This window comes from Tarenaya hassleriana, unplaced genomic scaffold, assembly GCF_000463585.1.
Source record: "Tarenaya hassleriana unplaced genomic scaffold, ASM46358v1 Cleome7, whole genome shotgun sequence".
Lineage (NCBI taxonomy): Eukaryota > Viridiplantae > Streptophyta > Magnoliopsida > Brassicales > Cleomaceae > Tarenaya > Tarenaya hassleriana.
Genome location: NW_010969548.1, coordinates 1,688,385 through 1,713,552, shown reverse-complemented (window position 1 = coordinate 1,713,552; position 25,168 = coordinate 1,688,385). Strand labels below are relative to the sequence as shown.

The following is a 25,168-nucleotide window of genomic DNA, read 5'->3' as shown; positions in this document are numbered from 1 at the left end:
AAGTGGCGCCCTTTTCTATTTTTTCATTTTTTTTAATTTTTGAGATGTCAGAAGAAACGGCGTCGTGCAGGGTAAGCTCGGGCCGATGTGATATTATCCACGATCTTGGATCATTTAATTTAAATGGGCCTCGATAATGATTATATTAGTGTTAAGATATTCATTTAAATAAAAGCCCTTGAAAATGAAAAAGAAAATAAAGGGAATTTATCCATTACGTATCGGAAAAAACATAAAGAGATTGAGATTCCGGCAATGACATTAGTGCTTAAAACTAATTATGGGCTAATCAATTTGTCAACGAATCTGTCAATAGCAACAAAAGACGATCCATCAATCGTCACAGCCTTTCTCGCGGCCTCGGCCATCTCCTTCACCTTCTCTCGCCGTCCATCCCCGCCGTCCATCAAAGATCGTACGGCTCTCGCGATCTCGTCCGCCGCCACGATCTCTCCTTGACCCGACACGTAATCCAGCCGCAGCTCCACTGCAAGTCCGAGCTCCTTCACCATGGTCAACGCGTTCAGCTGTTGCTCGGCGTACATTGGCCACGTGGCGACCGGGACGCCGAACCACAAGCTCTCGAGTATGGAGTTCCAACCGCAGTGAGACAAGAACCCACCTATTGCATCGTGGGCCAATACTTCTACCTGTGGGGCCCATCCACACACCATGCCCTGAGCCGCGGTCCGATCAGCGAACCCATCTGGTAAATGATCGCATGGGTTCGTTTCCTCCGTTGGGTTTTTTCGGATCGACCACAGAAACTTGCAGCCCACGAGCTCGAGGGCTTGGGCTATCTCTTTCAGCTGGGGCCCACCGTGGATGCCGGCGCTCCCGAAGCAGAGGAACACGACCGACGACTCAGGCTGCTTGTCGAGCCATCTCATGATCAGGTCACGCTCCGCTGCGTCCTGGTTCGGATTCGGGCGGTCCTTCAAGCTGAGTATCGGTCCGACCGAGTAGACCTTTGGGTAGCTCTCTAGACGGCCGAAGTAATCAAAGCCGTGCGGCTGGAGCTCAGTGAAAGAATTTACCAAAATGCCCTTCGCACGGTGGAACTTCTCTGCGAGCTCGACGAAAGCCTCGTAGGACTCTCTGACGAACAGACCAGACGGCAAAACCTTCGTGGGGACAGAGCTGACGTATCCCTGAATCGGAAGCTCTTCATCGCCGGAGCTCCGGTCAAACTCCGAGGGAATATTCCGGTGCCGCTCGGGGAGATACTTCATCATGCTCAGAAATCCGGAGCTACAAGTCAAGAAAACGTAAGAGGGAAGATCAAGTTCATTACCCACGTCCACCAACGGGACGCAGAAAAAATCCAGAAGCAATCCCACGACCCGAACAGATTCTGACGACGACACGATGGCCGAAAGAGCGTCTCTGACGAGAGGAGCGAGTTTCTTGATGAACTCCAAAACGTATGCCTCGGAAGCTTTGTGTTTGAGCTCCAATGGCGGAGGTTCGTGGATTTCGGGCAGGGAGATGAGCTTGATGCGTGGCTCGGAAGCGGTGAGCGGTTGGGCGAAGATGTCGGCGTGAGGGGCTGACGGTAATTTCCACTGGAGGATGGTAATGGTGTCGATCCGACGGTCGTGATTGATCAGACGCTTAGCCAGCTCGATCATGACGAGAAGGTGACCAGTCACCGGGACCGAAACTACGACGAGCTCTGTTTGCTTCTTCATCTTTTGCCTTCTTTTTTTTTTTTTTTACCATCCTTTAGAAACCAAAGGCAATATTTATTGGTAAAATGGTAAATAAGAGTATGTGACAATTACAAAAGACAAATGGGGAATGTACAGTCTCAGTTGTTCTGTCGCGGCTATATACCACTCTTTATAACAAGACATTATAAGAAGATTATTTCGACCGCGTAAGTTAATATGTATGTCTATATGGACAAAAACGTTCAAGGTATGTTTTGTTATAATGTATGGGGAAGTATATATATCCCATATATCATATATGATTATCTAGAAGTGACAATACGGTAATCCTATTGTACTAAGGAATCTGTAGATATGTTAATAAAATTATGAATAAATTTGTACCCAATGCTATATTTTATTTGAAATGATATAATTTTATACCCATAAAAGCCAAGAATCGTGCTTAATTGCAAATCCAAAGACGATCGGGTCACGGGCCGGGGGGTGGCGAAGAGTCGACGTCCGACAAGTCCAGGAAAGATCCACCGTCCATCGGTTCGCAATATTGGATGGTTATAGTTTGGGTCAAGCTAATAATCAATTCACAAGTTAAATGGGCCTAGATGTGATTATAATCGTATTAAGATATTCATGTAAATAAGAAAGCACCTGGCCCCGCCATGAAGTTTTCGAATAAAATTGAATAGTATAATTTTTAACTAAAAAAATCCAAATTGAATGGAATATAAAATTGATAAAATAAATAAATTTTGTAAAAGTAATTATTTTTTATAAAATAAAAGATTCTCAGCAAAAACCTAATCAAATTGAAGTTAATATAAAAATGGAATAATTATAATTATTAAAAAGAAACAAAATCATCGAACTCGTATTAGAGTCAGCATGCCTACTAAAGATCCTTGCTAATAAAAGTCTCATGCTCGACCTGTTCCTGTCTTCGAGAATATCCCCATATCTTTATATTTTATTAAAAAAAATAGATATGAAGATCATTTTCCACTTTATTAGCAAGGATCTTTAGTAGGTATGCTGACTCTAAATCTTTCGAGATATATAATTAAATATTATATATTCTTTTAATGGGATCATTTCATTTCATTTGATTCGCATTAGATTGATAAATATATATATATATATATATATATATAATTGTTTTTATTCCGTTCGATTAACACCATACATCATTCGATTTCGATTGAATTTCATATATTAACCGAATCGATCACTTACAAATAGATGGAATATGTACCAATTACCAAACAATACCATATATTTATCGAATTATTTGTTACATCTCATTTATTTATGGAGAAATAGCCAAGTGAAGGACGAAAGACTAAGCAAATATTAATTTGAATACATCTCCTTCGTTACGAATCAACGACCGTTAAGTCCCCAATAAATGAAGTAATAGCCGAGAACGAAGATCCACCGTCCATCACAGCCTTTCTCGCGCCCTCGGCCATCTCCTTCACCTTCTCTCTCCGTCCATCCCCACCGTCCATCAGAGATCGTACGGCTCTTGCGATCTCGTCCGCCGCCACCATCTCTCCTTGACTCGACACGTAATCAAGTCGCAGCTCCACGGCAAGCCCGAGCTCCTTGGCCATCGTGAACGCGTTCAGCTGTTGCTCGGCGTACATTGGCCACGTGGCGATCGGGACGCCGAACCACAAGCTCTCGAGTATGGAGTTCCAACCGCAGTGAGACACGAACCCTCCTATTGCCTTGTGGGCCAATACTTCCACCTGTGGGGCCCATCCACTCACTATGCCCTGAGCCGCGGTCCGATCAGTGAACCCATCTGGTAAATGACCGTATGGGCTTGTCTCCTCTGTTGGGTTTGTTCGGATCGACCATAGAAACTTACAGCCCACGAGCTCGAGAGCTTGGGCTATCTCCTTCAACTGAGGCCCACCGTGGATGCCGAAGCTGCCGAAGCAGAGGAATACGACCGACGACTCAGGCTGGCCGTCGAGCCATCTCATGATCCTCTCTCGCTCCGCTGCGTCCTGGTTCGGATTCGGGCGGTCCTTCAAGCTGAGTATCGGTCCAACGGGGTAGACCTTTGGGTAGCTCTCTAGACGGCCGAAGTAATCAAAGCCGTGCGGCTGGAGCTCACTGAACGAATTTACCAGAATGCCCTTCGCATAGTGGAACTTCTCTGCGAGCTCGACGAAAGCCTTGTAGGACTCTCTGACGAACAGACCAGGCGGCAAAACCTTCGTGGGGACAGAGCTGACGTATCCCTGAATCGGAAGCTCTTCATCGCCGGAGCTCCGGTCAAACTCCGAGGGAATATTCCGGTGCCGCTCGGGGAGATACTTCATCATGCTCAGAAATCCGGAGCTACAAGTCAAGAAAACGTAAGAGGGAAGATCCAGTTCATTACCCACGTCAACCAACGGGACGCAGAAGAAATCCAGAAGCAATCCCACGACCCGAACAGATTCCGACGACGACGACACGATGGCCGAAAGAGCGTCTCTGACGAGAGGAGCGATTTTCTTGACGGACTCCAAGATGTAAGCCTCGGAAGCTTTGTGGAAGAGCTCCAATGGCGGAGGTTCGCGGATTTCGGGCAGGGAGGTGAGCTTGATGCGTGGCTCAGAAGCGATGAGCGATTGGGCGAAGATGTCGGCGTGAGGGGCAAACGGTATTTTCCACAGGAGGATGGTGACGGTGTCGATCCGACGACGATGGTCGTGGTTGATCAGACGCTTAGCCAGTTCGATCATGACGAGAAGGTGACCAGTCACCGGGAATGAAACTACGACGAGCTCTGTTTGCTTCTTCATCTTTTGCGTTCTTTCTCTCACCGTTTCTTTTTTTTTTTACTTCAGAATCCAAGAGGACTGAAATCAAGATATATGTGTGTATATATATTGGTAACAAACACAACATTATGGGTGCACAGTCTCACTTATTCTGCGACAGCTATAAACCACTCTTTGGAAGCAAACCATAATACGAAGACTATGTCGACCACATATGAGGTCTTAAAAAGGGCTTTTATCAAAAATACCCCTACAATGCTACAAAGACTTCAAGGCATACCCCTGCAAAAATAAAATAAAATAAAAAGTTAGTTCAAAACATACCCTTATAATTATGTTATTCCCATAATACCCATTGGCGTGAGTCCCAATGACAGAAACAGAAGAGAGAGAAAACAGTTTTCGGTTCCCTAGGAAAAAAATTAAATATTTTAAAATTTTTAAAACTCCCTCCACCACAAAAAATTAAATTTTTCGCGTGAATTTTAAAATTTTTCGGTGTGACCAGTGTGACCAGTGTGACCAAGTGACCAGTGTAACCAGTGTGACCAGTGTGACTAGTGTGACCAGTGTGACCAAAACTAAATTTTGAACGGTGTGACCAGTGTGACCAAGTGACCAGTGTAACCAGTGTGACTAATGTGACCAGTGTGACTAGTGTGACCACTGTGACCAAAACTAAATTTTGAACGGTGTGACCAGTGTGACTAAAACTAAATTTTGAACGGTGTGACCAGTGTGACCAAAACTAAATTTTGAACGGTGTGACCAGTGTGACTAGTGTGACCAATATGACTAATATGAACGGTGTGACCAAAACTAAATTTTGAACGGTGTGACCAGTGTGAGCAAAACTAAATTTTGAACGGTGTGACCAGTGGGACTAGTGTGACTAGTGTGACCAGTGTGACTAGTATGACCAGTGTGACCAGTGTGACCAGTGTGACCAAAACAAATTTTGAACGGTGTGACCAGTGGGACTAGTGTGACTAGTGTGACCAGTGTGACCAAAACAAATATTTGGAATTAATATGCGCCTCTTACATATTCTTCGACAGATTTGCTATGCATCTATCTCATTTTCATAAATAAAAAAAAACCACACGATTCACTCTAAAAATCATAAAACGCAAACACAAAACACAAAGTTTATGCATCAAACCAATCTCTTGTATTAATGAGTTTACCTTCGGTTCTTGTCATTTGTTCTGTCTTAGACCGACTCAAGAAGAAGATATGAGGTCGTCGGTGAAGATATGCTCAACGAAATAATCATTTTTCGTTTGTTTTTCTATGTATAAAAATGAAATGAGAAGAAAGAAAATGGAAGAGTTGAGAGAAAGATAAGAGTAGAGAGAGAAAGTTAAGAAAGAAATGAAGAGTTGTCAAAGAATGAAAACAAGAGAGGTGAATTCAAAATGAAGAGAGGAGTATCACGTTACTTTTGTGAGAGGGTTAATTATGTCTTTTATTCCTTTTATTTTTTTTTTCAAAATTTTAGGGTTTTGAAGGGTATACCATGAAGTCTTTGTAGCAAAGTAAGGGTACTTTTGCTATTTTGCCTCTTAAAAAACATGTTTTATGGACAGGAACGTTCAGCGTATGTTTTCCATACATATACATTATATGTGTATATATGAATGTATGTATGTATATGGTTATCTTGAAGTGACCGGCGGCACATGCACCGAAAAGCAGAAATATTATGAGGGATAATGATAAAAAGACGATCCAAATAACCGTACGTAATCTATATTAAGTATCTATATATATATATATATATATATATAGATATATATATTTGGTCCACAAACGTTATGATGAAGGATCAACGGCCAACAATTCCCGGAGGAAAGTGGATACTGCGGAGAAGGAAGATCCACCGTCCATCAATGCCTTCCTCGCCAGACCAGCCATCTCCTTCACCTTCTCCCTCCTCGAATCTCCACCGTTCATCACAGATCGGACGGCTCTCGAGATCTCCTCCGCTATCACGACACTTCCGTGGCCGGACACGTAATCCAGCCTCAGCTCCACAGCGAGGCCCAGCTCCTTTGTCATCGTGAACGCGTTCAGGTGTTGCTCGGCGTACATCGGCCACGTGGCAATCGGAACTCCAAACCACAAGCTCTCCAGTATGGAGTTCCAGCCGCAGTGAGACACGAACCCTCCTACCGCTTTGTGGGATAGTACTTCCACCTGCGGGGCCCACCCGCACACCACGCCCCGACCCGTGACCCGACCCATGAACCCGTCTGGCAAGAGGTCGTACGGCTTCACGTCCTTCATCGGGTTTGTCCTGATCGACCAAAGAAATCTGCAGCCACATGATTCGAGCCCCAGAGCTATTTCCTTCACTTGCATGCTGTCTAAAACTCCTTTGCTTCCAAAGCAGAAGAACACGACAGATGACTCATGCTGTTCGTCGAGCCATCTCATGATCATGTCATGTTCCACTGGATCTATGTTCGGATTCGGACGGTTCTCAAGGTTTACAACCGGACCCACCACGTAGACTGGCGGGTAATTCTCTTCGCGGCTGAAATAATCAATAGCATGTGGCTCAAGATCGGTGAATGTATTCACCAGAATACCCTTTGCGTCCTTGAATCTCTCCGCTAGCTTCACGTAAGCCTCGTGCGAGTCTTTCTGAAACAGACGAGGCGGCATAACGTTCACAGGGACGGAACGGTCGAACCCAGGGATCGACAAGAGCTCGTGACAGGACCTGTCATCGAACTCGGACGCTACCCTTCTGTGACGTTCGGACAGGTACTTCATCAAACCCAAGAATCCGGCACTACACGTCAATAAGATGTAAGAAGGTATATTCAGATCGTCACCCACGTCGATCAAAGGGTTGGAGAAGAAATCAAGAACCAACCCAACAACATGAACTGAACCGGAAGCATGATAGGACGAGACGAGGGCCGAGATAATCTCTCTAAGGACAGGCAAGGCTTTGATGATGTACCGATATATGTATGCCTCGGCAACTCTCGTGTAGAGGTCAAGTGGGGGAGGGTCTTCGATTTCGGGTAAGTCAACGAGGTCAATGTCAGGATGGGAACGAGAGAGAGCGTCTGAGTAGGAGGAGGAGGGAGAAGTGAATGGTAATCTCCAGGAGAGGATGGTGATGTTCTTGACCCGACGGTCGTGATTCATCAGCCGCTTCGCCAGCTCGATGGTTACCGGCAAGTGACCGGTCACCGGAAGCGAGACGAGGATAAATGCGGCTGCTTTCTTCGCCATGTTTATGCATGCACGTCTTCTGCACCTTTTAACATTTCAAGAAATGAAAAATATTCAGAAATAAATCACGACTTTAATAAAATATCTACCGACAATTGGAAAACACAGTGCGACAGGGACATATCCCTTCATCTTTCATTATCATTAGAACACGACAAAAAAGGGTTTGCGTAACCAATCTGGAGTCTCGAGGGATACATTTTATTATCATTTTCATGCAGATTTGTGGGTCATCGCGAGAAAAACGACGGGCAATACAGAAATAATAATATACTCATGCTATCTTTTATACATACAAAAAGAAGAGCATGGAAAGCTATGGGACTGTATCTAGTGGAAAACGATGACCGAAACTTCAGACATGTGTGACAATAAATCAAACTATGAACGAACAGACAATATATGGCAGAAACCAAACTCCTCTAAAGATCTAAGACTCACCTCCTAACATGTCCCGGATGAATCTTTCAATGGCAAAATACGAAGTTCCATCTTTCGTCGCAGCTTTCTCGCCATTTCCGAAATCTCCTTCACTTTCTTCCTCACTACATTACCATCATTCTCCATCAAACACCGAATGGCAGTCTCTATTTCGTTAGCCGTTACCCCTGAAAGCATCGTCGCCGTTTCCCCTGAAATCAAGCCTCATGTCCACCGCGAGTCCGAATTCCTCGACCGTCATGAAGGCTTTAAGTTGTTGCCCAGCTAAATTGGCCACGTGACTCTCAAGTATCGAACTCCACAGGCAATGAGATACAAAACCTCCTACTGACTTGTGAGACTGTATCTCCAGCTGCGGAGTCCACCCGCAAATCATTCCCCACCCGCCGACACCCTCGAGGAAGCCCTCGGGCAGAAGATCACCGGCATTTGGTTGGTGAGTTCGGATTGACCATATGAACCTGCACCCACTCTGCTCAAGCCCTTTTGTTATTTCCTTCACCTGATGATCTCCAAGAATACCACCACTTCCAAAACAAAGGAATACAACCGAACACTCGGGTTGGTCATCGGGCCATTCAATCAACTCACTCTGACGATTGAGATCCAGACCAGAGTGAGGAGGAGGGGCCTGCAACCCGGGCATGGGGCCGATAGTGTATACAGAAGGGTAACAACCCTGCTGACCGAGGAAATTATCCGTAGAGCACTGCTCAAGATGGGGGAATGTATTCACAAGAACACCATTAGCCTCAACGAGCCACTAGGCAAGCTTGATGTAAGCATCATAACCGTCCTCGCAAAATAGTCCCGACGGCAAAACCTTTGAAGGAACGAGGTTTACGAAGCCCGGAATCACCAATCCAGTATCAGAGTTTCTCTCGAACTTTGACGTGTCATTGCTCTGTTTCTCAAGCAGATACTGCATCAAACCGAGCATTCGTGGTCAAGAAGATGTAAGAAGAGAGACTCAGCTCCTTGGCAATGGCAATCATCCGGGCAAAGAAAAAATCAAGAATCGTTCCCTTGACCTCATCTACATCCACAGCACAAGAAGATAAGATGCCAGTAATAGTATTTCTCATCTAAGGCACATTCTTTTCCACAGTTTCTAGAGTTGGCCTTCCAGAGACTTGGTAACAAGCGTGCTAGGAGGTGAGAACTCGAATTCAAGCACATTGATGATCCGGACGCGGGGCTGAGAAGAAGAAAATTATGCAATGTAATGGGTCCAAGTGACCCTTTACCTTCATCAAGATGATAGTCATCCAAATCATGTCATCTTGATCGAGCAAGCGTTTTGCAAATTCAAGGACCGAGACCAAGTGACCAGAACCCGGAGTCGGGATGAAGATGAGCTCTGCTCCTTTCATCTCTGCAGAAAAAGGTGATATGGGTTTGATCAATCTTCCCTTCCTCAGCCCCTTTTTCCAGACGAACTGTTTGATCTGCTCATCAAAGAAAAGGGCAAAGTCAACTTTGCTCATTAGCATAATCACACAAGAAGTCATTTTGTATTACAAAAGACATGGAGGCGCGTGAAAATCACGCAATGCTTCTACCAAACAGTTAGTTAAACGGCCCTACGCTTTTGGACTTTCTTCTTTCCTTCCAATAATTCCAAAAGGATGTTCACATCTCAAACCTGTGATGGAAACACCACAACCACTAAAACAAACGACCTTTATTTAAAAAAAAAAAACTATTTTGATCACTTTGATAGAGAAACTACAACCCTTGATGTCCCAAGAACACTTGCAAGAATATCTCTGAAGAGGTTGTCTCGTCAGCTGTCACTGATGTACCAAGAATGTTATCAAGAAGATCTGTCCCTGAAAATGTTGGCATTCATTGAAAAACCAAGAAGAATAGTAGAAACGAATTTCCTTACCTTTCTGAGTTTCAACAGGTCACGGAGAGAAGCAATAGCTTACAAAAAGCCAAATGCAAAGAGTTGGAAAATTATAATGGAAGATCCACACTTCAAAGTTCAAATAGATCATAGAACAAAAGCAGAATTGTGCAGTAGATAGTAGAGAAGTAATATCAAGCAATCACTGAAATAGAGTAGAAGTCTAGCATGACATTCAAAGAAGAGGGTTCGACTTTCGGGAATCCACCGCATGTTATACGGAAGATATCATTAACCTTAGCTTCACAATATGATGGAAAGAAAAGATTGATTAAAGCTTATCACAATTCATAAAAGCTAAGACCTGCTTCCTACTACGTCCTGGATGAATTTTTCAATTGCAACAGAGGAAGATCCACCATTCATCACAGCTTTCCTTGCCAATGCTGATATCTCCTTCACCTTCTCCCTCACCACATTACTCTTCTCCATCAAACATCGAATAGCGGTCTCTAGCTCGTTTGCCATTACAATTTCACCGCTACGCACCCTGTAATCCAGCCTCAACTCCACTGCAAGGCCCAGTTCCTTCACCATCATGAAGGCATTTAGCTGTTGCTCAGCATACATAGGCCAAGTCACAATTGGCACACCAAACCACAAGCTCTCAAGTATCGAAGTCCACCCACAGTGAGAGACGAAACCTCCAATTGCCTTGTGGGCCAATATTTCCACCTGTGGGGCCCAACCGCATATCATTCCTCTTCCGCTGACACTGTCGAGGAATCCCTCAGGAAGAAGACTATCAGGGTCCCCATTCGTTGGTTGTTGTGTTCGGAATGACCACAGGAATCTGTGTCCGCATTTCTCAAGTCCTTGTGCTATTTCTTTCACTAGAGGACTTGACAATCTTCCCAGGCTACCAAAGCAAAGGAACACAACAGAAGCCTCGGGTTGGCGGTCAAGCCATTCAATCACTTCTGCACGACGGACAAGGTCCAGATCTGGATGAGGATGGGCCTTCAAATCAAGGATGGGTCCAATAGCATAAACAGAGGGATAACCCGGGTCATGAAGAAAATGATTCATAGGGGATGGCTCAATATCAATTGACGTATTCACTAGAACACCCTCAGCCTTTGCGAACAACTCACCTAGTTTGACAGAAACATCATAACCATCTTGCCAAAACAGCCCCGAAGGCAACACTTTCAAAGGAACAGGGTTGGCAAAGCCTTGTATGGGCAACCATTCTTCAGAATTTCTCTCAAACACCGAGGTATCTTTCCTATTACGTTCTGGAAGATACTGCATCAAGGTTAGGAACCCGGCATTCGCACTTAGGAACACGTAAGGAGGAAGACTCACCTCGCTTGCAATGCCAATCATGGGGAGACAGAAGAAATCAAGAACTAATCCCTTGACCTGAATTCCATCCGATGGACGAGAAGATAAGATATCCATAATTATATTCCTCACGAGAGGTATGTTTTTCTCAATAACCGCATACATATGTGCTTCCACAGATTGCGTAACAAGACCAGGTTCCTCCTCTAACTCGGGCACGTCAATGAGCTGGACACAGGGCAGCGATGAAGCAAATGATCTAGCATAAGGATCCAATGGAGCCTGACCTTGTAGCTTCATCAAGAGTATGGTGATCCGAATCCTATCATCTTGATCAATCAGACGCCTTGCAAATTCAAGAATGGAAACCAGATGGCTAACCAAAGGCGTGGGGATGAAGATGAGTTCTGCACTCCTCATAACTGCAAAATATTATGTAGACAGCTTGAGATCTTTCCTCCTCAAGCCCTCTTATATATGATGATACGGATCTGGAAATCAATCAGAAAGAAATTAGCCCCCCTTTAGTTCAGTTTTACCTCAGACTCAGACAGTTCAAATTTGGTTCATCACATGTGATGATATTTGGCTGCACAAGAAAATCATGTCATATGATCCTACCTACCAGCTAGGTGATGTGTCTCTCTAACAACCTGGAAAGAAGAGACAACCAAAGTAATGGTCCAAAAGGTCTGACTCGGAAAATAAAAGTCGCTAGCAAAAGAATAGCACATTGGAATCCACAAGAAAAATAAAGCCAATATTCCACATTATCTCTTTCTTCAACGTTTACCAAAGGAGACGACAAGAAGAAACTAACCTCGTAAGCGCCCACTGTGTTGAAGAATCCACACACCATGTTGAACAAAGAACTCTATCATCTCTAAGGACGAAGAACGAGAATCCGACCCGACCCAGGAAGCTTCTCTTTTGGGAAAATGATCTTATTGAAGCAAGACATTGAAAGAGTTTCAGCAATGGCAATCCCAGCAACCAAATCCTCTTTGAGGAGTTGTTTGTTTTTTAGGGAAAGGAACCCAGGGATCGACAAGAGCTCGTGACAGGACCTGTCATCGAACTCGGACGCTACCCTTCTGTGACGTTCGGACAGGTACTTCATCAAACCCAAGAATCCGGCACTACACGTCAATAAGATGTAAGAAGGTATATTCAGATCGTCACCCACGTCGATCAAAGGGTTGGAGAAGAAATCAAGAACCAACCCAACAACATGAACTGAACCGGAAGCATGATAGGACGAGACGAGGGCCGAGATAATCTCTCTAAGGACAGGCAAGGCTTTGATGATGTACCGATATATGTATGCCTCGGCAACTCTCGTGTAGAGGTCAAGTGGGGGAGGGTCTTCGATTTCGGGTAAGTCAACGAGGTCAATGTCAGGATGGGAACGAGAGAGAGCGTCTGAGTAGGAGGAGGAGGGAGAAGTGAATGGTAATCTCCAGGAGAGGATGGTGATGTTCTTGACCCGACGGTCGTGATTCATCCGCAAGCCATATAAGGGAAAGAAATCTACAAAAAGCTTCAACTTTCGAATCACCCAAAAGGGGAAAATGAAACACAAGATTAAAAAAAAAACTTGCTGGTCCGATCAAAATCAAGCTAATAAAATTGGAATTTACAAATTGCAACCAGATCAGTGGGTTAAACAATGAAATTATAACAACGGGACAATCGAGAAATCAAGGCAAATACATTACATCAAGGTACAGAAACAGTATAATTCAGGAGAGAGACAGGACAAGAGTTCGTTACATCCCGAAACCCTAAAGAGAGAAGCCAAGACCATGAAATACCGTATAGAGAAAATCCAAAACCCATCGAGGGTTAAGCCAAAATCACCGGCTGTGATCGTAATCGAGGACCTCGGAGTCCGTGACGGACCGCGAGTGCTGCACGATGGATCGTCCGATGGAGTTGATCCACTCCTCCTTCGCCTTCTCGTTGTCGGCGAGGAAGTACATGGTGTACCTCCCCGTGGATAGCTCGAAGGCGAAGGGCTTATTGACGGCGTCGTCAGCTCCTTTGACGGTGAGACAATCGCCGACGGAGATGACACCACGTGGCGTGGATCCGCGATCTCCAGCGGCGGCGGGATCCTTGAACCAGAGGAGCTTCCCGCGCTTGAGGACGAACCAGCGGCGGCGCCATGTACTGATGTACTCGCCCTGCTTCGTGAGCCAGCCGGACCGTTCAGGTTCAGACCAGAACTCGACCCCTTCGTAATCCTCCCGATTCGGGTCCTGACCCGTGGCGATTCGCCATAGATTCTCCATTCTCTCGCTCTCTCTCACCGGTTCGCTCTAGCGACTTGGCTTTTGAGTTTTTAATTTCGTTTGCTTTGGATCGTTTGATTCTGTTCTGCGTAAAACGGCTCCGGCCCACCTGATCGACCGAGAACCTCGAAGAAAAACGTCGTCGTTTTCAGAGGGATCGATGTAACCGTCGTCGTTTAGAATCATTCAAGTCTATTGTACAATTTTGTACGATCTAGAAATACGAGAATTTAAGATTTTGTTTCACATTTTCGAGGATGCCGACGCCAGGTCACATTTATATAGGATAAAATAAAATAAATAGTCTACTACTATCAAGAAATAGAAAACAAAAAAAGAAAACGATTCAAAACACCCATAAAAAGTCTACCGTATCGCTGTTCTTAAATTGAAATTGCATTTCTACCTTCGAATAAATTATTTTGGCAGATATTGCTTCTCAACAAGCTATAATATAGAAACAAGACAGATATCTCAAACCTTGTCCTCATGTCTGAAAGTTTCAGAGCTTCCGTGGACGATTGAATCTAAAGAAGACGATAATACGTCTAGTTTACTCACGCGTTATTTATCTGGGGAGTGTCGGTTCCAAGAAAGGAAGACTCGGCCAGGTCAATGGCTCGGGCCAGACCCGCGGCCTTGTTCTCGCATTCCCTCTGCTCGTCATCGGGGTCACTGTCGGCCACGACCCCGGCCCCGGCCTGAATATGAGCGATCCATTCGCGCCGTTTCTGAGGATGCTTGTAAGAGTACATGATGTCGAAGCGAGAATTGGTGGGGAAGACCATAGTCCTTAAAGCAAGGGCAATGTCCATGTCTCCGCTGAAGGATATACCTCCGAAGCCTCCGCTGTATGGTCCACGCCTTGTCACCTCCACTTCGTCTATTAGCTCCATGGCTTTCACCTGGTTCATGATCGAGATTGACATGAATTTATGGTAAAGAGCATTCCAGTAATGGTAAAGTCATGATCATGAGAGAGAGAGAGATAGAACCTTAGGAGCTCCGCTGACTGTTCCGACGGGAAGTGCTGCTCTAAGAGCGTCCCAACTTGTTAGATCGTCAAGCAGTTCACCTGTCACCTGCGGTAAATGGAGATGGGCCGAACGGGTTGGCAGCCAAAGTTAGAAACTAGCGGCTGCTACATAAGATTGGAGAAAAGAAATATACTTTACAATCCGAAAGGTTTGATTTTTTCGTGGTGAATAACTGGGACTTGGTGCTTCATTCAGCATTAAAACAATTGTTTCGAAGTTTTATTTGAAAAAATGCGATAGCATACCGTGGAGCTTATGTGCATGACATGTGAATACCGTTCTATGTTCATGAGCTTCTCAACTTTCACAGAGCCGGCCTTCGATACCTGAGTGCACAAGCCAAGCTTTAAGGTTAGATGCATTGGCTTATCAAATGCGTTATACCTTGAAAAATGGGGGTCAAAAGCCAAAAAAAGGAACAAAAGTTTAGTAATGGGAGGATGATGAACCTTGCCGACATCATTTCTACCCAAGTCAACAAGCATAATATGTTCTGCACACTGTTTTTCATCGCTCAAAAGCTCTTTCTCCAGCATTACATCTTCCTTGGGTGTCTTTCCTCGTCTGACAGTTCCAGCAAGAGGTCTATTGGTGATTTTCCTCTGTATACAAATCATGGGACATGTTTGGAATTTAAGGTGAAGAAGATTTTAGGTGTGATGGAACGTAAACACATCAAAAAGGGTAGAGGAGAGACCAGATTAAGGAGTAGGGGAACAAAGGAGTAGAGGAGGAGAGAGTACATTGCAGCACTTACATTTTTTGAACGTAACAAGATTTCTGGACTTGAAGCGACTAATATGCATCCTCTCGCCTGATCGTATGCATAAAGTCCACAAATTAGCAAATTAGCAATACTCATGGAACTCTTCAAGAACGGCCTTAGAGAAAAGGACCACAAGAATGCATACTTGCAAATAAGCCATATAAGGACTTGGATTAACAATCCTCAAGGCTCTGTAGATCTCAAATGGGTCCGCAAATGTCCGCCTCTCAAATCGCTGACTAAGAACTATCTGGAAAATGTCTCCAGCCAGGATATGTTCTTTGGCTTCTAATACTGCTTTCTTGTATGCCTCATTTGTCATACTTGATTTCTTCAATTTAGGACCAAATAGTTGGGTCTGTAGCTTTATAAGACCACTAGGCATCCTTGGGCTGCAATTGACAGAAACACACTGAGCCCAAACTGAATCTATAAGCAAGAAAAAAAATTTGGAAATCCGAAACTGTCTGAATGATCTACTCACAGCTTTTGGTCTTGAATTCTAGACAATAGGGATTCCAACCGACTCATTCCATCAGTGAAGTTCTCTTCAATGGAACGATTCTTATCTATCAGCACCCAATGGATTACATATGCTTTCTGAGTTCAATAATAGTTCATTGATAAGGAAAAATGATTGTTCAGTTCATTGAAAAATCCAGCACAAGATACAAGAGATTACCTTCTCGACGTGGTCAAACACGATCACATCATCATAAAGGCCCAAATGAACATCAGGAAGGTTCCTATCATCCTCCGGAGCATTCGAGAAAGGCAGCTTCTTCTTCTCAACGTAACGCACGGTATCATATGAGAAATATCCAACCCAACCACCTGGATTGCAAAGAGAACAAACCTTTTGGATTATCAACCATCTGAAGATTAAGCCCAGACTGCATTGTCCTTACTAGCAGATGAAACAAACATCGGACTTTTAGAACACAGCATATGTAACTAGTTCTCTTACCACAGAAGGCTTCCGGCAACTCATCAGTGCGCTGTGGATTCCAAGCCTCCATTATCTTTTGAGGAACCATCATCGGATCTTCTACCACCTCCTCCGTCCTATGCCCTGCTCCGTGATCCATAACCGTAACGACATTTCCCTTCGCCACGATTTCTATTGTAGGCTGAGCTCCAACTACACTATACCTTCCCTAACATAATTCTCCCAGAGATTCACTCATATGTAAAGCTCAATCCACGGAGGAGGTAAAACCCAAACAAAACGAGACGGAAACTGAAATATCGAAGGCTTACGATATTGGAAGCTTCCAAACCAGGCTCCACCGACTCGAACAAGAAGCTTGGAGCATCTCTCTCGTCCTCTTTCACCAAACATCGGTAAGCAAGTACGGGAGTCAAATGATCCGAGAACACGCATCTGTACAGAGGAACTAAATTTCCCTTTCCCGCTGCTTCCTTGAACTTTGTCAACTGATCTACTGAAGAATCTGCAGGGTACGAATTCAATACGTAGGCGCTTCTACAACTTGCGAGAAACTCGTGTATAATTCGACACTAACAGTAGCTCGGCTATTACAATGACCAGCAAAATCGACTAAAAGCAGCCCCAATGGAGAATAGCTCAGTTTACCTAAAGATGGAGCAGATGAAGAAGAGCATCTGATCGGATGGAGACGCGAGCTAGCGTTGCAGACTCGGAGGACCTCGGATCGGGAGATCGAGGCTCCGCCATTGAAGTGAAGAGAAGTTGCCGGCGGAGAAGCGGCAGGGGAAGGGCGGGGCGTTAGGGCTAGGGCTTCGACGGCGGAGAAGTTGGACTTGACAGAGAAGAGAGAAGTGGAAGACATATTCGGCGATCTCACAGATTCAACTCGTTCGTTACAGTCCAAAGAATGCGACTATATGCGAGGCGGCGATTTCGACAACCAATAATACGTACGTACTATGTGCGTGCATTTTTTTATTCCCTTTTATTTATTAACAATTCAAGCTAAAATCAAATTATTTTTATGATACATTGACTGGTTTTTAACTTTTTAAAATGAACAAGAATAGAACTAACAAATAATTAAATAAATAGAAATAGAATGAAAATTTGAAATATCAAGATTTGTTTCTATAAATATAAGATAATGTCATCAATATAATATTTTGATCAAATGGGAAGGACATTAGCAACGGCTGTAACGTATGAGAGCCCTTTCTTGAGTTATGTTCTTCCGGTATCGGCTTGTCTCCTCTGGTCCTCAAGATTCATAAAACCCTTTTTCAGTTACTTTCGGTTCAAGATTTTATTCAGCTGGGTTTCTTCGAAACCGACAAGGGGCTTGTCTTTTTGTCTCCAAATGGGTCTAACACAAGAAAGGAAGAAGCACAGTCCGTGTCTTGCGCTGGTTCCTTCCTTGGGGCCGAAAATCATTTCCATTTGCTTTGGACAATGGCGGTCGTCGTTCCCCGGTAGAATCAAGGCATTTGAATTGGGTCGGAGCCAATCACAGGAGACAGTTTCGGAAGAATCTGATTCCCTGTTGTGCATCATGAACAACAAAACAACGAAAAGAGAGCATGAGAAGAGGGGGAGGTGTGCGTTGAATTCATCGTTGGGGGAAGAGATGTTATCAGTAGGCGTAGGTGCCGTACCTGCAAAGCGAAAGTGATGTCCGATTCATCTACTTTCAGAGTTACCCTCTTTAGCTTATCCTCTCGTGCCTGACCAAGTTTAAGAAGACCCTACGCATTTTTTTTGAAGACAAAAGCACACAACTGCTCAGTTTTTATTCAGACATAAGAACCACATCAGCGTCCAAAGGTGTGCAGATATATTCATGTGTCAGTTACCTGATCGTTTAGAACCGTACACATGTTAGAGAACTCAGTGATTCCAGCCGCCGGTATCATTGAAGATTTGCAGATTTCCAGGTACAGCTTATTCAGCTGCATGGACGGAGATGATTGATATACAATTCAAAAGAGGTTTCTTGGTTTCTCTTCATCGTGTTGGCGTTTTTTCTATATATATAGTTCACTGAACAAAATGTTTACCTCTCCAAGCGTTGTGTCCTTTTTGGGTCCTCGGAATGCCTTCGCAGCAGAACAGATTATCATCTGCATGAGACGCGAAAATGGATTCAGGTTTTTAAGCTACGGTTTTGTTTTCCAATATATTTAAAAGCTTGGCTATAGGACAAACATCGCAAAATATATGATGAAGTGTGCATAAACCTGTCTAATCCAAAACTAATAACATTGAATGCAAACATTTCTATGGAAACAAATCATGCACACAATGTGTATGCAACTTACTTGCTGATGTTGAGGAAGAGACTGAATTGTGTCTACTACTGGAGATTTAAAAGTCCTAGACAATGCAGCTGCCATATGGGTCATCTTCACCTGTAATCCATTTTCAAGACAGAAAGCAGCTATGCAATGAGAGACCATGGAGTATAAGTGAACCCTTGGTATTACATGAATAGGAAGGTAAACTGACCACAAAGAGACTCATATTATACTCACCATTAGATTCTCTGGAGTAGAACCTGTTGAATCCGACTCTGTCAATTCTCTAGCGTCTGTTTCAAGGATTTCCAGAGCACTCCTGCAGACGCATAGAGCCTTTCGCATGTCTCCTGATGCAGCCGCGACTTTCTGAGCACATTGCAAAAATTTACAAACATCAGATGGAGAATTGTAGGAGCAAAGACCGAATTTGGGGGGATTATGGAATCGTACTCTGGCACAAAGCTCCAATGCATTAGATTCAAATGCAACAAATGGAAGTTCCTGTTAAACACTCACAAAATAAGTCGGAGAATATAAAAACAGCACACAACAGAATTTTTTTTTAATAAAAACAAAGATCAGAAGTTTTACCATAAGCCTCTCCTGTAGTATCCTGAGGATCTGATCTTTAGAATAGGCACGGAAAGTGACAACCACGGGTTTACCTGCACAGGAAAATGATAGAACATTAGTTAAGCAAACATTTCTAGATCTTCAACATTACACAAAAAGAGACGCACACTTACAATTAAGAGATTTCAATCTTGGAAGAAAACGATCCGCAAGGTCTATTGCATTTGCTACCCCTGGAAATCAAATGCAAACCCATGATTGTGTATGAACAGAAGGACTGACAGTTATGAAGTTAACATGACAGTGTATCTCACAAGACGGTACCTATAAGTATAATCCTAGAAAATGGCAAAGTTGTAAGCATAAAAAGGTCGTGAAGGATGCCCCGATCTTTTGTGATCAAGTAATCCATCTCATCTGCAATTATTAACCTGCAGAAGGAATTTGGATCAGGAACACCGCTGGTAATTCCAGATCACAAAAAGGTAACGGAATCTCAGAAAAGAGCTTGATCCTACATCATCTTTGAGCTGGGAGATTGCTGCTTTTGAGAAAACAAATTCTGAAGATGTTTTAGAGGTGAAGATGAGCCATTAACTTTGCCCTTCGCCTGGTTTTCGCCAAGTATCTGACAAAGCAATAAACCAGTAAACACATGTATGACCCTGAATCCATGATTATGAAGTCTACGCTCCACAGGTTGCAGAAGGTATACCTTGTTGAAAATATCTGCTGCGTTTGTGAGTGATGTGCAATTCACAGACACTGTATCAGGAGATGGCAAACCTTCCTGATACAATTAAAGAGGGATTATCAGAATTAGAGTCTGTGCTTTTAGATTTCAAGTAACTGGATAGAACACGACGATTTCTCACCTGTTTTGCCCAATCATTCACCTGTTGTTTTACCCTCTCCATCGACAAAGACTTCCCTGTTCCAGGACACCCACAAATGTACAAACTACCAGCCTTTTCCTGTTCTACACAATCTTTCACGAACTCAAAAACCCATCTCTGTTCATCATCACGGCAAACAATACTCGATGGTGCTCTAGATACATGCAGTGCCTCTTTCACTGCTTTGAGCTGAGCATTGTCTGTAGAATAAGATATTGATTGCACTTAATTAAGACTAAGCTTGAAACGTAGATTGCTATATACTCTGATTCGACCATGCTTACCTCTTGGATTCCAATTTAATTTAGCATCGAAACAATCAGATAGGCTCTTAACTGCCGATTTCGCTGGGCTTTCCAATTCATCATTGGAATCCTCCTTAATTTCCTGCAAACAAATAATCAATGAGCAATGCTCTCTCTTCCGTGAAGCAAAATTGTGGTATACCCGAATTACCGAATTCAGACTAACTAATCAAACGTAACAAAAAACGAATAAACGCGATCGAACAGTCGGATCATCTCCAAGTGGATTTGCTCGGGGAGCCAAATTTAGCCATAGCAAGTCGACAGGAATGAAAACAAACGGCGTATAATTAACCTTATCAGGTGTCCTCGGGCTACAAGCAGCGGATCGACGAGGAGATTTCCATTTCATCGGCGTAGAGATCGGGCTTCCTCGCATAGAAGCCGCCTCCATCGCAGAATCCGATCTCAGCTTCCGCTTCCGACGAGTGTCATTTCCGGCGGATCCGATTTTCTCCGATCTAACGACCAAGATCTGCTTGTAAGGAGACGAATTCGGACCAGCGATGGTGGGCATTGTATATGATTAACAGAGATGGAATCGGGTGAGATACTACGAGGGAATTCGAGATCTGATCGAACAGGTAAATGAATCATAGGTTTGTTGCTGCTGGCTTTTAAGGGATTTGGGAAGAACGGAAAAGGAAAAAAAAATAAAAAGGGAGGGAAAACAGAAGTCGCGGGAAAACGTAAAACGATAGATTTTTAGGCTTCCCGCCTTGGTCCGGCTGCCGTTTTGAACTGCCGGGTTCGCGGCATTTCATGAGGCCCACAAATCCCAACTGGGCCCTCGTTTGTTTCCTTACTCGGCCCATAACGGCCCATTTATGACTTTTCTCACCCATAAGAACTTACGCGCGTGTGTGTGCGCGCGTGTGCGCATGATAATGGAAAAATTCTCAAATCCTTATATGATGATATATATTTATTGGTCGGGAAACAACCTTTGATATTATCTTTTTATCAGTGTAAATCACTCATTCTCCACTCAAAATAACTCCAATGAGAAGTGGTGAAGATGATAAATAATGGATTATTTATCTGAACCAGAATACTTTAATCAATGAAATTTTTTTTATCGGATGAATCTAAATGTTTTTTTTATAATTTTAAAGTTTATTAGGTTTTTGATCCAAATGAAAACACGAACGTGGATTGAAAAGAAGTTTTGCTTCATTTTTTACCGGTTGAGTCATTCAACATTGGATAAATTTAAACACTTTGCAACCTTGTGATCATGTATACATGTACACACAAACTCTAGCATGATCCAAACTGAGCTATTTCAGTGCCCGTTGATCGATTCATTTCAGACCATGCAAAGCAGAAGATAAACCGATCTAAGGTGACGTGAAATATATTTTATATTTATTATTCGGATTATATGGTTTAACATATCATCGTCGGCTCTCAAAGGACAAGGCACCGAATGGTCCTTTCCAGGGGCTAGGACTGTGGCCATCCAAGCGATTCAAGTCCGGATTTCGTCGATAGCTCCTCCATCCTCTGAGGCTGAATGTGACATGTATGAGTGGAAAATTTCGAATGACTGCTTTGGTAACCAGTTCTCCTCCTCTTCCACCTGGAAACTGATTCGAGTTAGATGTCCTACGGTTCGTTGGCATCGATTGGTATGGTGCAAACTAAGCACACCAAGATTGAGCTTCAACATCTGGCAAACCTTCCTTGGCCGACTTCCCACCTTAGATCGACTGGAAAGGTGGGGAGTCAATACTTCATCGGCTTTTGTATTTTGCCAGGTATCTCCTGAATCGCACTTTCATTTGTTCTTTGAGTGTGCTTTCAGTCTGGACATTTGGCGGTTCTTTGCGACGGTGTTCTACAACTCCCCACCATCATCATTGGAGGATTGTAGGGACTTGTTAGAGGGCCAACTCGATGGTGGACCATACCCCAAGAAGGAAATCTGTAAGTTGGTTTTGCAAGCAGTCACGTATATCATATGGCATGAGCGGAATTCACGTATTTTTCGGAAGGAGTCATCTACGATGACCAAGCTTAGGGTGGCAACGGACAGGCTTATCAGGGATGTTCTACTATCCAATGTGGCAAGGGTTTCGGCAAGTCCCACTCTCGAAGATGTGTGGCTAACACTTACGGTCCCCCTCCGATCACTACTCAGGCGCTAATCGACCAAAAACTATGTTTTAAATTAGCTAAAACTACATCTTTTTTGATGGAATCATGTATCTTAATGGTTAGTTCCGACTTATTGTCCGGTTGTATATAAACAGTTTTTGAAAATCAATACATTTACCGTTATAAAAAAAAAATAGACAAGGAGGTTTGCTAAGATTTTTTTTCTCCCATCGACTTTTTTCTGTCGTGACGAAGCTTATTTATTCCGATATATTGTGAAATGTAATTCTAAAATATTTAAAAATAATAATAAAAATATATATATAGAAAACAAATGGAAATGGAACAAGAATGATAGCATTTGGTCAAGTGATAAGAGAGATGAGAGTGGCCTCTGTGTCTCGCTGCCTCTTTGCTCTCTCTCGTTTTTGTTATAGGTGGCTTTAGCACCCTATCAAAAGCCACCACGTACACACACATGTATATATATATCGTTCCAAACGATGTTATACCCAAACATATATATATATATATATATATATATATATATATATATATATATATCGTATAGCTTTGGTTGATTCGTGTCAACAATGTGGAAGATATTCATATGGTGATGGTTCGAGAAAACAATCCCCCTCTCTTTGCATCTAACATATAATTAAACATCGATGATCACAAAAACATTAAAACATTTATTTACTAAATTTGGATAGTTCAACCGATTAAATGAGTATACAAAACGTCTATCCCACCACAAATTCAAACCTCAAATTAGAAAGGAAATATTCACATTGCTTCCTCCCGATCCCGAGATTAGTCTAGGTCTCGACCCACGTTACCCAAAAACATTAAAATATGTATTTGAAGTTTTCGAATGAAATAAGTCACGTTTATATGATTATTTTTTTTTTTAAACACAGACATGTATGGCCGGAAAATTAATTTTTTCTTCATATCACGATATAATATTAGCTCTGAGTTTCTAAGAAAGAAAAAAAAAAGGTAAAAGAAAGATAACTCAATACGATATGAAGCAACTTGAAGCCAATGTTCTAATGTATCGCACCAAAACAACTAACAAGCATTTTGCATGTAAGTTTCCTCCATCATGCCCACATTATATATACACACACACACTATATATATGATTATGAACTGCCGTCATATCAATCTGTATATATATATATGTATGTATATGTGTCGTCCCACGTCATAAACAAAACCAAAACACATTAACATCACATGGTGTATTCTATCTTCTTCCCTTTGTTTTATTTAATTTCCTCCATACAATTTTGGCCCTTTAGCATTTGAATTACCCATTTGTCTTAAAACGTCACTTGTCGAACGCCTATCGATAATACACACACACACACACACACACACACACCAGTTGTTTGTATATATGTATGTATGGGTTATCAATTTACAACAGTTTTTATACCAAAAAAAAAAATTACAACAGTTTGATTGGTCCGGACTTTTTTTTTTTGGTTCACATTTCACGCCGTTAATTTTGATGGGTCAAACAGTAATTTGACTCCGCAGGGGCCTACGAATTGAGACTTTCAGCCCAGCGACTCAACGCGGACGGTCCATTATTAAGATAAGCGACATATCCGTTTTTTTAATAAATATTTATTCAGAAATTATTTTTAGTTTTATCTATCAAATAATATTTCGTATCATATTTTAATAATTAACTTGAATGTGGCAATATATAAGGGTTCGGTAACTATTCGACCACATGGGGGAAAAAGGATTTGATACAATAGAAATGAAATAAGATGACCCGTTAATGTCTATTACCTAATGGTCGAATCTAACAAAATATTAAAAAAAAGAATGAAATGGGTTCCACCTTACATTTAATAGTTAAGGGGATAATAACCAAATTCAGGCATGATATGATATAATATTATCGCAAGACCATCGGTCACAAGATAATGACTTAACTATTGAAATAAACAATTTCAATATATGCATATACATACATATATATAGAAAACGACGAAGGGTCCAAAAGAAAGAAATATCAGCCGTTAATGAGATATCATCAGGAGGAAGAGTGAAAAGAGCCGTCAATTTAAACGTCGCTGTCTTAACGACGTCAACTTACGGCAAGTTGGTGCATGGGGTGCGGTACCACTCTCCGTTTCTCCACCGTCGGTTCCTCACCCCTTCCACTTCGTGGTACGTTCCAACAAAGATATTTTATTTTATTCCCCAATATTATTTTCCTCCTCGATAATATCTATCGGCTTTCAGTGTATAATTATGACATATAATCGAGTGTTTGATTTGCATAGCTGTGATAATTCCATTCATTAGCACAGCACTAGTCGATGCCATATAATACAAATTCGTTTTGTGTATCACGCATTTATGTGTATATTAAATGATATATTCATAGTACATATGCATATATATATATATATATACATACACACACACGTCTATGTTCCAACGGTTTCACGGGTTTCAATTGAAGCAGAAAAATTCAAGTACAAAACCGATTGGAACGTGAACGTGGACACGTGGACCCACGATTCGCTACTTGTTGCCAGGCTGTTATTTTTAATTGCATCAGCGTACGGAGT

The 25,168-nt window shown here is 42.7% G+C and overlaps 9 protein-coding genes across 14 annotated transcripts; all 9 read right to left on the bottom strand.

The window, feature by feature from the left end:
- Positions 1-226: 226 nt before the first annotated feature.
- Positions 227-1,819, bottom strand: LOC104800732 (UDP-glycosyltransferase 71C3-like). The gene has a single exon (XM_010523638.2). The coding sequence runs from the start codon at positions 1,689-1,691 to the stop codon at positions 279-281; it is 1,413 nt and encodes a 470-aa protein (XP_010521940.1). The 5' UTR covers positions 1,692-1,819; the 3' UTR covers positions 227-278.
- A 1,101-nt stretch (positions 1,820-2,920) lies between these two features.
- Positions 2,921-4,708, bottom strand: LOC104800731 (UDP-glycosyltransferase 71C3-like). Its single transcript, XM_010523637.2, has one exon. The coding sequence runs from the start codon at positions 4,472-4,474 to the stop codon at positions 3,047-3,049; it is 1,428 nt and encodes a 475-aa protein (XP_010521939.1). The 5' UTR covers positions 4,475-4,708; the 3' UTR covers positions 2,921-3,046.
- Positions 4,709-6,136: 1,428 nt separating this feature from the next.
- LOC104800727 (UDP-glycosyltransferase 71C4-like) lies at positions 6,137-8,234 on the bottom strand. Of its 3 annotated transcripts, XM_010523634.2 has the most exons (3): positions 8,147-8,234; positions 7,428-7,730; positions 6,137-7,253 (listed from the first exon to the last, which is right to left on the bottom strand). In XM_010523634.2, exons 2-3 carry the CDS (start codon positions 7,703-7,705, stop codon positions 6,269-6,271), a joined length of 1,263 nt encoding a protein of 420 aa, XP_010521936.1. In that variant the 5' UTR covers positions 7,706-7,730; positions 8,147-8,234; the 3' UTR covers positions 6,137-6,268. The 3 variants fall into 3 exon arrangements, with proteins under 3 accessions (XP_010521936.1, XP_010521934.1, XP_010521935.1); XM_010523632.2 differs by having other exon boundaries at positions 6,137-7,730; XM_010523633.1 differs by having other exon boundaries at positions 6,137-7,724; positions 8,147-8,225.
- A 66-nt stretch (positions 8,235-8,300) lies between these two features.
- On the bottom strand, positions 8,301-9,657 carry LOC104801532 (UDP-glycosyltransferase 71D1-like). Its single transcript, XM_010524842.1, has 3 exons — positions 9,394-9,657; positions 8,970-9,068; positions 8,301-8,855 (listed from the first exon to the last, which is right to left on the bottom strand). The coding sequence occupies exons 1-3, from the start codon at positions 9,655-9,657 to the stop codon at positions 8,301-8,303; spliced, it is 918 nt and encodes a 305-aa protein (XP_010523144.1).
- A 530-nt stretch (positions 9,658-10,187) lies between these two features.
- LOC104800729 (UDP-glycosyltransferase 71D2) lies at positions 10,188-12,372 on the bottom strand. Of its 4 annotated transcripts, XM_019200986.1 has the most exons (3): positions 12,166-12,372; positions 11,971-11,998; positions 10,188-11,836 (listed from the first exon to the last, which is right to left on the bottom strand). In XM_019200986.1, exon 3 carries the CDS (start codon positions 11,763-11,765, stop codon positions 10,356-10,358), a length of 1,410 nt encoding a protein of 469 aa, XP_019056531.1. In that variant the 5' UTR covers positions 11,766-11,836; positions 11,971-11,998; positions 12,166-12,372; the 3' UTR covers positions 10,188-10,355. The 4 variants fall into 4 exon arrangements, with proteins under 4 accessions (XP_019056531.1, XP_019056529.1, XP_019056530.1 ...); XM_019200984.1 differs by having other exon boundaries at positions 10,188-11,767; positions 11,885-12,372; XM_019200985.1 differs by having other exon boundaries at positions 11,971-12,372.
- Positions 12,229-12,849, bottom strand: LOC104801531 (UDP-glycosyltransferase 71C1-like). The gene has a single exon (XM_010524841.1). The coding sequence runs from the start codon at positions 12,847-12,849 to the stop codon at positions 12,229-12,231; it is 621 nt and encodes a 206-aa protein (XP_010523143.1).
- A 97-nt stretch (positions 12,850-12,946) lies between these two features.
- LOC104800730 (pleckstrin homology domain-containing protein 1) lies at positions 12,947-13,841 on the bottom strand. Its single transcript, XM_010523636.2, has one exon. The coding sequence runs from the start codon at positions 13,637-13,639 to the stop codon at positions 13,202-13,204; it is 438 nt and encodes a 145-aa protein (XP_010521938.1). The 5' UTR covers positions 13,640-13,841; the 3' UTR covers positions 12,947-13,201.
- Positions 13,842-13,961: 120 nt separating this feature from the next.
- On the bottom strand, positions 13,962-17,319 carry LOC104800726 (anthranilate synthase alpha subunit 2, chloroplastic). The gene is made up of 11 exons (XM_010523630.2): positions 17,040-17,319; positions 16,703-16,896; positions 16,410-16,599; positions 16,125-16,276; positions 15,927-16,042; positions 15,588-15,834; positions 15,434-15,490; positions 15,126-15,278; positions 14,922-15,002; positions 14,635-14,721; positions 13,962-14,544 (listed from the first exon to the last, which is right to left on the bottom strand). Exons 1-11 carry the CDS (start codon positions 17,254-17,256, stop codon positions 14,197-14,199), a joined length of 1,842 nt encoding a protein of 613 aa, XP_010521932.1. The 5' UTR covers positions 17,257-17,319; the 3' UTR covers positions 13,962-14,196.
- A 178-nt stretch (positions 17,320-17,497) lies between these two features.
- LOC104800725 (cell division control protein 6 homolog) lies at positions 17,498-21,088 on the bottom strand. The gene is made up of 15 exons (XM_010523629.1): positions 20,761-21,088; positions 20,445-20,547; positions 20,140-20,360; positions 19,980-20,054; positions 19,783-19,892; positions 19,589-19,695; positions 19,438-19,497; positions 19,283-19,356; positions 19,142-19,192; positions 18,926-19,057; positions 18,713-18,802; positions 18,452-18,514; positions 18,248-18,343; positions 18,050-18,139; positions 17,498-17,934 (listed from the first exon to the last, which is right to left on the bottom strand). Exons 1-15 carry the CDS (start codon positions 20,980-20,982, stop codon positions 17,902-17,904), a joined length of 1,527 nt encoding a protein of 508 aa, XP_010521931.1. The 5' UTR covers positions 20,983-21,088; the 3' UTR covers positions 17,498-17,901.
- Between the last annotated feature and the right edge of the window lie 4,080 nt (positions 21,089-25,168).